We start from the raw sequence: 12,554 nt of genomic DNA, 5'->3' as shown, positions 1-12,554 counted from the left end.
TTTTCCTGTCTGGTATTTCCTCTGGCATTTTACATTTTTCCTGTATTTCAATCCTTTATTTTTTTCCATATTTCTTCATTATTTTTTATGGTTTAACATGTTTTTCTTTTACATTTATTTCTGAGTTTTATTTTTAAAAATTATATCCACTTTATACATATTTATTTGTGTCTCTCTTTTTCTTATCATTGAAAGACATGTAACCTTTCTTTCCTTGAATTTTGAAACTCAAAGAACATTCAGTTACAATGAAGTAGGAAAGCTTGAATCTTTTAGAATTTGCTTCTTTTTATCCATTTGTTTTATTTTTACTTACAGAAATTGTCATTTTACTCCCACATTAATCAAGATTACATGTTGGGAGGCTGTGACTAGACAACTCTACTTCTTTTAACAGTGGAAAGGTCTGTCAAATTCTTCATATAGCTAATTAGCGCCAGTGGAAGAAAATCCACATGCCCTCGCCTCTGTGAGCTTGTCTTACTAGGCGACTTACAATAGAAGATTATAAAACATCCATATTACGAATGTGCTCATGAAATGCAAGATCCTATCTATATCATTTAATGGTATGGTCCATGAGCCATTTTTATCATTTTACCATCATAAAAATATTAGTAATAAAAATAAATGAAACTAATTCAATTGACAGCTGTGCATTAATATATGCTCCTATCACATTTTTTAAATGCCTTCCATATTTATGAAGCTATATTTAGCAACATGGCATGTGTAAAAATGAGTCAGGTTTGATCAACCTTCAGGTACTTTTAGACAAAAAGGAGAAATAAAATACAAAGTTATATAGTAAAGTGGAAAATGATACAAGTCTTAAGATAAACAATTTAGGAACTTACTTTGGGAGATGAGAAAAGGAAAAGCTTTAAGGCATCAGGGAAGGCTTCATACAAAAAGGTGCCATTTGGGCAGATCTTTAAAAATGGGTTGGGACTGGAAAATGAGATTGGGAACAACTGGACACTTTCCAGCACCCGCCCCCCCAAAAAAACAGAGAAAAACATGGAGAAATGTAGGAGGTGGGGAATAGTGCAGACGACAGCGTGATTTGGGGAAATACCAATGTAGGTAGCTTAATATGGAAATATGAAGTCACCATTTATACCTAATTGGTGGGAAGAGAATGACATATTAAGTGATCATTAACAGCATTTATCAAGTTCTTACTATGTACCAGGCACTTAGCTAAGCACTTTGTATGCCTAATACAATGTAATCTTCACAATAATAGTGTGAAACAAGTGTTAAGCATGATCCCATTTCACAGATAAGGGGAAAGTTGTGAGAAGTGAAATGACCGACCAAGCTGAGTCATTAAGTGAATGGCTTGCCTGACCTCAAGGGTAAAGTGCATTTACTGCTTCTAGGATGTTAGCATGACTGCAGAGTGTAAAATAGAATAGAGGAAGGTGGGAATATGGTTAGCAGTCTACAGTGTTTTAAAGCCCAAGAAAAAGACATGAAGGCCTGCCTAAAGTGGTAGCAAGCTGATTGGGAAAAAATAGATCGTTTGATCTTTATAAAATGGCCCCTTAGAAAGCATCAAGTGTAGGCCCACTTCCCCAGTCTAAATTAAATCCCTTATTGCATCTATCACAACATGCTCTAGATTTGTTTTGTAGCACTTATTATGATTTGTAATTACACATTTGTGGGACCCTCTATTTAATAGCTCTCTCCCTCTCAGTAAAGACCAAGGTTACAGAGACTATACTTGCCAAACCCAACACTGTATCCACCTACAAGGAATATTTCCTGAATTTAAGAATGGATGGTGGATAAATAAATGTGGAATAAAGAATGCCTTCAAGACCCCAGAGGTAGAAAATTGAGTGGATGTGGTTGGAGCAGTGAGGAGAACAGGGAAAGGAAGAATTAAAAAAAAAAAAAACGATTTCAATATATGAAAGCTCAGGGATTGTGCACTGAACATAACAAGAGTGCCAGAAAAAGGAACTCCCTTAGAAAAAAGGATGCATGATCGTTTTATTTTTTTAATTTTAAAGCTATATTCTACAGTCTTTACCAATAAGCTCAACTAGTTCAATAAATTTATTTATTTTTAACTCTACTCTCTTTTTAGTATCTAGTTTGCTTTTTTATGAGAACTTTTTTGAATATTTTATATAACTGAGTCAAACTACTAGGTCTATTTTTTCCTTTTTCTATTGAATTGATAATATTTAAATAAGTTAGCCAGAATTACATGCAGTATAACTGTAATCTTGGATAACCAGAAACTATAGCTTATCAACCTTTTAATTATTTGGTCATTTCTTTCTTTCTTTTTTTTTTTTTCTTTACAAATTTGCCGGAGAGCCCTCTTAACTCTGGGGAAATAAAAAGTTAGGTTCACAAATTTTTGAAGCAAATGCTTAGCCACCATAACTAATGCTCAAAAGAAATTGTCTAAACCTTTGACTCTTTATTTACCTTAAAAGATGGATAGTAGTAACAAAAATCAGTCTTAATAATATGTTCTTATCCTGTCTACAAACAAGAAATTAACATAGAATAATTCCAAAAGGAGAAATTAGGAAAATTTTTGCAATGTTTAGAGAATATTTCTTTATGGAATTACCCATTTCCTACCTGTCCTTTCCTTGTTCATTTGTAATTACCGTCCTATAAAGTATAAAAATTGCTGTTTAGTTTGTAAAGTAAAAATCCAAGCTTTCAACTCAATAATTATGCCTTAAAAATGATAGGAGAGGTTGCACAGTTAAGTAGAATACTCAGTTACTACTCAAACAAAAGTTAACTTCTTATCCTTTACCAACAAATACAGGACCTGCCTGCATCCAACAATTCTGAAAAATTTTCCCCAAGGAAAAGAAGTGTGATAATCTGAAATTCAAGAAATGTCTCACACAGAAATGAAAAATGATTTCAGTGCTGTGTGGTTAGAGAATTGCCTCTCAGCCACTTATAAAATGCTTAGGACTTAACTGCTTCATAATTCGTAACCTTCAGTAAAAATAATAACAATAGTGATTATAATACGTACCAGTAGCCATCAAAAACCCAAAAAGCAACAAAGCCCACATTTTGTTTCACTCATGCATACACTTTTGAAAAAGAGGCATCCCAAATCTTCATATTTATTTTTCTAAAATCATGTTAATTTCTTATTTATTTCAGGCATTACTAGAGACTCAAAATTTACTGCGCACTCAGGTTGCAAATTTTACCTTCAACCTTGGATTTTCAGGGAAGTTTTACCACACAGGTAAGAAGGAGCTTTGTGTTCTCAGGCAGCTACATATAAATAGGAGAGAGGATTTTTAATGTTTCATAAGTAGGAGAAATAGAATATCCAGGCTGATTATGGGAAAAACTTGGGTGCATTATGAGTAGCCAAATCCAAAATCAATGAACTTGTTTACTTTTTCAAATACTGTTAGAATCAAGGGCAAAAGAGGAAGAGAACTGACTTTGTCAACTCAGTAAAAGAAACTATAACCATTGTTCTAAGTGTGTCTGTGCATCTTGTGTCAGCATAGTCTAAGTAGGAAGCATAGTGATGACGATGATGATGATGATGACAATGACATGATAATAATAATAATGGACAGTGTTTTTAAATTGTAGGACAATCCAGGTGACATTTTTGTATGTATTATTTTCCTTTTGAAAACATCTAGTGATAAGAGAGGAATTTTATAGCCTCAAAGAAATTTAATAGATTTTGAATCATCTTGCTTAATTTACCTTCCCTTGCAGGATTTTCCTTAAAAATATTACAGTGATTTGGCTCAACATACATTAATACCATCACAATCAGGTTTATATTTCTTTCCATGTCTATCTAGTCACAGTTACACTTCTGTTCAGTCTCAGCCTCTCAACAGATTCTCAGAATGTGAACGGTGTTCATGCACTACTCCATGTTCTCATATTTCTCACCTCTTTACCCATCTTTACCTCCAGAATTTGACTCTTATTTTCTGAATAGCAAAATTACAATGTCAGGGACTAGTACAGAGAAAACTATGTGCATAAAAGTGATTGTTGGATAGTAATAATAAAAATGGCACAAAATGGTGTCTTACAGACTGTATTAGGGCAATACCTACTATCTGCTTCGATTTCTGCATCTCTGGTGAAAGCTAAATGCTTTGTTTAGGACTCTGCATCGTTCTTCCTTCACAGTATCTTAGTGAAAACATTTCATAGTATTCTCTATGAATGCATGCAGTTTAGTGACTCATCAAAAATATCCCATGCAAAGGTAGTCTTTTATTATCATATATGTAGTTCATTTACCCAAAGAGGCTTTTTAATGTTTACCCAAATAAGCTCAGCATGGTTTATTAGAATATTGAAGTAGCAATGTCTTATTGGCTTTTCTTTAATGCTTTTCTCCTCCTGCTCTGAAACATGTAAATCTGTTTAAAGTAATAGAAGGAAAAGTTGTATTTAGACCAGTTGATAAATCAAATCATTGCGTATTTTAAAAGGATGTTTTGCAGAGAAAGATTTGGGTCATCACATCTGCACAGGCAAAGCAATTCTAGCTTACAATTTTGAAAATAGACATGGTGTTGTAAATCCTTTTCAAAAGCCCCCTCAGGAAATGAGTTCAGACCTAAGAATCACCGACTATGAAGTTATAAAGCAGGTAGCTCTAAAGGCTGTATCTACTCATGCTGGGGAAAAAAACCATGGGATTATTTGGAGTTCACACACAAACAGTACTATTTTGTCTTAAATAGCTGTATAGGGTAAGTAAAGCCATTCTTTAGGCTGAAATATATCTGGATAACAGCCTCAGCTTTTATATACTTTTCATATTCAGACCTATTAAACCTGCCAGACATTTGCAGCATTAATGTTCATAGCAGGTTACAACACTTCCCATTTCTTTTTTATAATCCCAAACATGTACACACTACACATCCACTAGGAAATGAACAACACACTAGTAAATATCACGGGGACGGTTGTTGGAGGAAGGTACCAAACAACAATAACAAAAAAAGGTATTATATCTCTTAAATGGACCTTATTGACTCTTTATGTTAGTACTAACCTAATAAAAATACTGGAAGAAACACTATCCTGTTATGCTGTGGGGTAACTCACTTTAGAGACTAAGTAATATATATATATATATATATATATATATATACACACACACACACACATATATATATGTATTTATAGTTTTATATATAAATTTGTGAGTCCTGGAAGTTTAATTACCTTCACATAAATATGAAACTTTATTTGATTTGCTACTTTATGTGTAGAATCATTGAAATGCATCCATGACGTTTTTCAAGGGTGCAGTCGTATACATTAAGTACTTATTTATTCACTCGGGGATATCAAGGCTTCTTCCAGAGTGGAGTTAAACATTGATGATACTCACCATGGGGAGAGCATGCCTCTCCCCTTTCTAGTCACATTCCTATATGGAGGTTTAACTGTCGCAAGCTTAACAAATCAGAAAAGTATTTTCCTCACCTATGCACTTGATTGTGATGTGTAACCATGAGAAGATGGCCTTGTCATAGTGAGTGTCTCAGATCTCTCCCGGGATGATCTGATTTCCCAATGCATGAAGATACAGATTGATGAGCCTCATTGTTTTGAAGACATTTAATCACATATGCCCACTGTAATAATGATAGATTCTGCCTTCTCAGACTGCTTCACTTATTTGTATTTTCCATGTATTCTTTCCTGTTCAGTTTCTCTGTCCTTCACATGCTAAAAACAATCTCACCCAAAAAGGACATATCACTAAGCCTTCCCTAAAAGTCAGTCACTCATGGGTGCCAAATTGAAAGGGGAAGGACATGCTGTTGATTAAAAGTAAAAAAATAAAAGCATGGAGTTCAGAGTAAAATATTTTAGTCTGGAAATATTTAAAGCATGATTGGAATTGCACAATGAAAACTCAATTGAAAAATGGAGACATTACAAGATTAAGATGGCTTGTAGGGATGGAAGGCTACAAATACTTTTTGTAGACATGATTTCTGGTGGCAGTCATTGCCATTCTCTAACTAATAATGAATTGAATATGAATCAAACAATTACCTCGTATAGTATTTACAAATTGAATAAATACTGGTCTTTTCTATAAGAGGTCATTTTTATATAAAGAAAACAGATCTTTATATAAAACTATTAACTTTTAAACATGAAAGTAAAAAACAGTGTTACATTTATTCTCTTTTGTTTGCTTTTCTGTATAATATATTGGCTCAAGGACTCGACATTGGAAATGGCCTGCTTTTGTTTAAATCTAGTCTCTGACATTTCGCTAGCTATGTGAACATAAACAGATCACTTTTCTGTACCTCAATTTCCACATCTCCAAAATGGGAATAATAATATCTCTCTTGTCTAGAACAGTGCATAGCATGTCATGCTATGTAAGTGTCTATTATTATTACTTTTTAAAGTTTTGGGTTTGTTTTTTTTTTGCTATACACGGGCCTCTCACTGTTGTGGCCTCTCTCGTTGCAGAGCACAGGCTCCGGATGCGCAGGCCCAGCGGCCATGGCTCACGGGCCCAGCCACTCCACGGCATGAGGGATCTTCCCGGACCGGGGCACGAACCCGTGTCGCCTGCATCGGCAGGCGGACTCTCAACCACTGCGCTACCAGGGAAGCCCTAAAGCATTTTTAAAAATCAAATATTATTTTAAAATATTGAATTATTCCCCAGGCTTTATTTTCCAGTTTTGGAAATGCAGATAGCTTGTAATCAATTTTCATCATCAAATGATTCTTTTCATTTAGTATGCTATTTAAAATGAGTTTATTCTATACCCACTTATAGGGAACTGTGCCAGGTACAGTGTACAAAGAAAATTAGACACCTCTTCTTGCTTTTGAGGAATTACAATATTTCATATATAATAGCAAATATAAGACAAACATTTGTACAAAATTGATAATGCAGACAATGGAACTGTATGTATCTGATTTTTTTACGAGTAAATACAAAAGAAGTTATTTCATTTTTAAATTTCTTCAAAACTTAACATACAGTTTAAAACAAAGATGATAACGATGTATTGTGAGATCTATAATACATGTAGAAGTTTTATAGTTTTAGCTTCTATTTCTAGTTTTCAGCACCTATTCTAGGTCCTTTGCTTTATAGCACTATAAGTTTTTAAAATATCCATCAATTTCTTTTAAGAAGCTTCCTAAGATTATGAATCTATAGATTTATTTTAGAATCTGAATCCATAGATAATTCAGGGAAAATTGATCTAGCCACAAAATTGAGTCTTTTGATCCATGAACACTCATACCTCTCTATTTATTTAGGGCTTTAAAATTTTGTCTCAGAAATAATAAGGTAGTTTTTATTGTAGCGGTCTTAGACATTTTTCTTAAATTAATGGGTATTTTATGTTTTTTGATACTATTGTGAATGGCGTTTTGTACTTTTATTTTGTAATTGTTCACTGTCCTAGTATACAGATAGCAAATGGTTCTTTAAATACTAATCTTGTAGTCTTCCTATATTCACCTATTAGTTATAATAGTTTTTATTGTAGATTCTTTAGGATTTTCAATACGTACAATCATGTCATCTGCGAATAAAGTAAGTTTTACTTTTTCCTTTCACATCTGTAGGCCTTTTATTATCTTTTTATTGAGTTGGCAAGGATCTCCATTACAACACTGAATGAAAGTGATGAGATCACACATCCTTGCCTTGTCCCCAGTATTAGGTGGAAAACATTTAGTTTGGCATTAAATATAACAGCTGTAGATTTTTTTCTGTAGATGCTTTTTATTGGGTTGAGGAAGTTCCATCTACTCCTAGTTTGCTGAGGAACTTTAAAAATATATGTGCAAAGGGCTTCCCTGGTGGCGCAGTGGTTGAGAGTCCGCCTGCTGATGCAGGGGACACTGGTTCGTGCCCCAGTCCGGGAAGATCCCACATGCCGCGGAGCGGCTGGGCCCGTGAGCCATGGCCGCTGAGCCTGCGCGTCCGGAGCCTGTGCTCTGCAACGGGAGAGGCCACAACAGTGAGAGGCCCGCATACCGAAAAAAAAAAATAATATATATATATATATATATGTGTGTGTGTGTGTGTGTATATATATATATGTGCATGGTTGTTGAATTTCTCCAGTACTTTTTCTGCATCTATCAGGATGGTTATAGAGTTTTTCTCTTTGATACGATGTATTGCATTCATTTATGTATCTCATTTTAATGTCACAACTGTGCCTTATGGAAACTAACCTATGGCCCAAATCTTGCTAAAATTATTCTTATTTTGGTAGACTTAAAAACTTCTGAAGCACGCTATTATCTCATAACACAGATCCTCCAAGAGCGGAAACAAAGAAATGAGTGCATAAATATTTTACTTCTGAATTAAAATACTTTTATCCTCTGGGAATCAGTAAAGCAAAATGATATAACATTTAAATGAAAACAAAAAATACCATATTTTTAATTAACAATGATGTAAATTTGAATCTAGATCAGGTTAGAAGTGAAAGGCTCAGTTTGAACATAGACACCTTAATGTACTAGAACTTGTGCTAAATATAGTCATGTATGAACTGTAAATTTTATTCTCAAGTGTAATTTAATCATAAATTAGGTATAAAAAATAAGTGTATACAAGGAGTCAAAAGTTTAATATTTTAATTTAGCTATATTTGAAAATATTTGAAATTCTTCTTTGGTCCCTCAGCATGACTTGAGATCACATTTTTCATTAAGCAATTTCTAGTGTGATGAGCTAGGCTTATGTGGCTTTGAATTATATGACCTGTATAAAATAAGAGAAAGGCTGATAGGGAATTAATCCTAGGAGTAAAAAAAGAGGTTTTAAATATCACTGTTAACCTTGTGAGGAGTACTTATAAATTAACACACTCTCTGGTATAAAAATCACCAAGATTTTAGGATCAGTTATACATCTGTTTATATCAATAGTTGGCAAAATTTTCTTTAAATGAGTAATTGACCTCTTTCTTGGTCAAGTATGCATTATGTGCTTCCTGCCGCTTCCAATAACAATCTATAGAGTTTAAAGTGAATGGAAGCATTTCTCAAACATTGTATATTCAAAGCACAACAGAACTGTGGGAGAACGATCAATTCATTCATCTCATGTGACATAAAGTAAAGTAGCCCTTTCTAATCTATGCCTTAGTCTGCTAAATTATGACCATGAGAGACACTTGGTCTGTGGCATAAACACTTCATACTTAAAATCCATCTGAGGAAGTGACAAACTTCTCTTCATTTGGATTTCAATATTTGAAATTCTCAATATAGTAACAAAAGCCAATGAATTGTAAGTCTATATTACTAACAGTTTTGGCTCAAGTTAACAAAAATTAAGAATTTTTGTCTGCTTATCTAATTCATAGAACTTTATCACATTCAGAAGTCCTGTTTCTTTACCTTTTATATATTTATATAGTAGCAACTGTTATAGCAGTAACTGCCAAAATACTAACTAAACTTGGTGGTCCTTACACCTTTTGAGAATTATGGATTATGGAATATATACCAAGAATGTTGCATATACATAAATACACACAGGAATTGACATGCACTTAAGCAGACATATGAAGGCTCTAAAATTCACTGACTATATATATTAAGACTGAATTAAATTATTCCCTTATTTACTCTCCTGCGGAAGTGGCATGATACAATGCATATTAAAGGGATCCAGTCTCTGACTTCAAGAATTTAATAATATAGGCAGGCAACATTTTTCATAACGTGTGGAAACATGTAAATTTAGAACGCCACAGGTATAAACCAGTAGATACTATTTTTAAGAAGAAACTGATCCTAATGTTTATGAATGCTAACTATCTGCAATTCACAATGTTAACTGCTTTAATAGATTGATCTCCTTGACTCTTCACAAGAGCCTGTGAGATAGATATTCATTTCCCCATTTTTAAACCAGGAAACCAAGACTCAAAGAAGTTAACTTATACAAGATCACATAGCCAAATGTATGCTTTAACAAATATATGCTTTAACCATTTCATGGCACTACTTCATGATTCATGCAATCTTTACTATAGGGCCCTCAAATGGAATATTTAAAGAAGAGTCTTTTAAAAATTTTCCTTAATATTTATCTAAGTAAAGGATATAAAATCACCTATAAAACATACTCCAATTTAAAAAAAATAATCCAAATAAATATACCTCACACTGTAAGCCAGGATTTGTTACTTTATTTATTTAGTTAAGTATCTAGAGAGCACATAGGAATCAATTCATATGCTATTGATTCAGAATATTTTAAAATTGGGCTGAATGTTGTAAAATTGTACAAAAACTATGAATTCATACAGTGAAAATGTTTTTGGATAGCCTGCAACATAGTGAATTTCCTTGGAACTAAGTTGCTGATGTTGTTTTTCCTTCCTTTGTTTAATTTTTTTTCACTTGTGGCATGACAAATACTTTTTTGTATGCATTGGGCATTGTTAGCAAATTTTCCTAATAGAGGATGAGAAATTAATATTAGTTTTAAATTCCCAAGTCAAGTTTCTATTGTGTTAATAGATTTATTGTTTACATTTTATAAAATATTTATATCAAAATGAGAAATGTTTTTTCATAATGGTAAGTTTAAAATGTAAGGACACAAACGTATTTATACAGTAAGACCTCAACTTTTAAAAAAATAAGTAGAAAAGGATTTAACGAAAGATACCAAAACGTTTCCACTGGGTTAGTTCTGGAAGATGTTTTTTTGTTTGGTTTGGTTTTTTGTTTTTGAGTTTTATGTATCACTTGTCTATCCTTCTCACATTTCTTCAGTAAGCACATATTATTTTATAATCAGAAAAAAATCAACAAACTTCATCAATTAAATTTAAAGATTTTTCAGCTCAATATTAGACATATGCAGAAATATTTTTAAGAGTAAAAAGAATAATCACCTTTGACTACGCTTCCCCTATGTATGCAACAAAGGAGAGAATTAAGAGTTAATGAATTTAAAACAAAAATAAATTGACTAATACTCGGTCTTTTTTTTTATTACCACCATATGCTAGCTATTCTAAACAATGTCAGTGATAAAATTCCCCTAAATTCTAAATCTAAACAACTATCTGCACTTACCCCCCCCCCAACCCGCATTGCCTCTGATGTAATTTAGGGTATGGTCATTTCTCTTTTATTAGAACAACACAAAATCGGATTTATGTATCAGGAGCAAGAAGAATAACAAAAATATGACAAGCATAACCTTTAGCTAATATAGAATTTTCACTTAAGCCATTTTATATGCTGTACAGGGACTGAAGAGGAGGATGAAGGAGATGACCTTTTACTTCATTCTGTGGATGAGTTCTGGTGGTTTCCTCACATGTGGAGCCACATGCAGCCCCATCTCTTCCACAATGAGTCATCTTTAGTGGAGCAGATGATTCTCAACAAGGAATTTGCACTGGTGAGCACATTTTATTGCAGAATTTTTCAAATTATGAGTTGTGATATATTGTAAAATCAATTTATTGGATTTAATCTAATAGAAATATATAGAATGAAACAGAAGATACCAGAGTGCATCACAAGCATTAAGGGTACACATTGCTTTGTATTATTTCGTTTCAGGCACGTGTGTGTATTTGTATTGGGTCGTGATGTGCTGTAAAATGTATTTCAGAAAAATTGGTCGTTGACAGAGAGTTACCATCTCCTGATTTATGGAAGGGTTATTCTATGAAGAGGGAAAATAGTACTTTCTCCATTGTATTTCTAGTACATGATAATTGCCGTCTCAAAAAGTATTTGTTGCAAGGGTGAATAAATAGACGGATAAATTGAATCATTAGAACAATGGCTCTAGATCAGTGCTTCTCAAACTTTAGCATGTAACTTTTTCACCTAGAAGACTTTTTAAGACACAGATGCTAGGCCCACTCCTGGAGTTTCTGGTTTAGTAGATTGTCCAAGAGGCCTGAGAATTTGCATTTCCAACAAATTCTCAGAGGATACCCTTGCTGCTGGGACTGCACTTTGAGAACCACTGTTCTGGACTAGCAGTTGGCAAACTGTGGCCTATGGGCCAGATCTGGCCTGCTGCTTGCTTTTTATTGTTCCTGAACTAAGATAGTTTTGTTTGGGGTTCTCTAAATTACGTCTTAAAATGAAAAACAAAGACAGTAATATTCTGTGACATAAAAATTATATAAAATTCATATTTCAATGTCCATAAATAAAGTGTTATTGGAACAGTACCACAACTCTTCTCTTTATGCATTGTCTGCAGCTGCTTTTTCACTGCAACAGCAGAGTTGGGTAGTTGCAAAAGAGATTATATGTCCCACAGAGCCCAAAATATTAACTATCTGGACCTTTACCGAGAAAGTCTGTCCACCCCTGTGCTGGATATCAAGTAAATCATGTATCCTTTTAACAATCTAATGAAAGAAATATTTTCCCCAGAAAAATACTCAGATGCATATTCTCACATCTTCACACAGTGTGGCAGTTGGTCACAAGGGGTATGTGAATTCCCCAAAGACCCTGGGCCCCAGTTAAAATCTCTGTCTTCA

The 12,554-nt window shown here is 33.6% G+C and overlaps 1 protein-coding gene across 2 annotated transcripts in view; it reads left to right on the top strand.

Moving 5' to 3' along the window:
• LOC132519473 (bifunctional heparan sulfate N-deacetylase/N-sulfotransferase 4) overlaps positions 1 to 12,554 on the top strand; it is a 240,359-nt gene that overhangs the window by 85,424 nt on the left and 142,381 nt on the right. For both annotated transcript variants that reach the window (XM_060147411.1, XM_060147410.1), the window contains exons 2-3: positions 3,160 to 3,247; positions 11,292 to 11,446. In XM_060147411.1, the coding sequence (XP_060003394.1) occupies positions 3,160 to 3,247; positions 11,292 to 11,446 (243 nt within the window). The remainder of the gene's footprint in view (positions 1 to 3,159; positions 3,248 to 11,291; positions 11,447 to 12,554) is intronic.

This window comes from Lagenorhynchus albirostris, chromosome 4 (assembly GCF_949774975.1).
Source record: "Lagenorhynchus albirostris chromosome 4, mLagAlb1.1, whole genome shotgun sequence".
Lineage (NCBI taxonomy): Eukaryota > Metazoa > Chordata > Mammalia > Artiodactyla > Delphinidae > Lagenorhynchus > Lagenorhynchus albirostris.
Note: the sequence above shows the minus strand (reverse complement) of the source record. Positions and strands in the feature narration are given on the sequence as shown.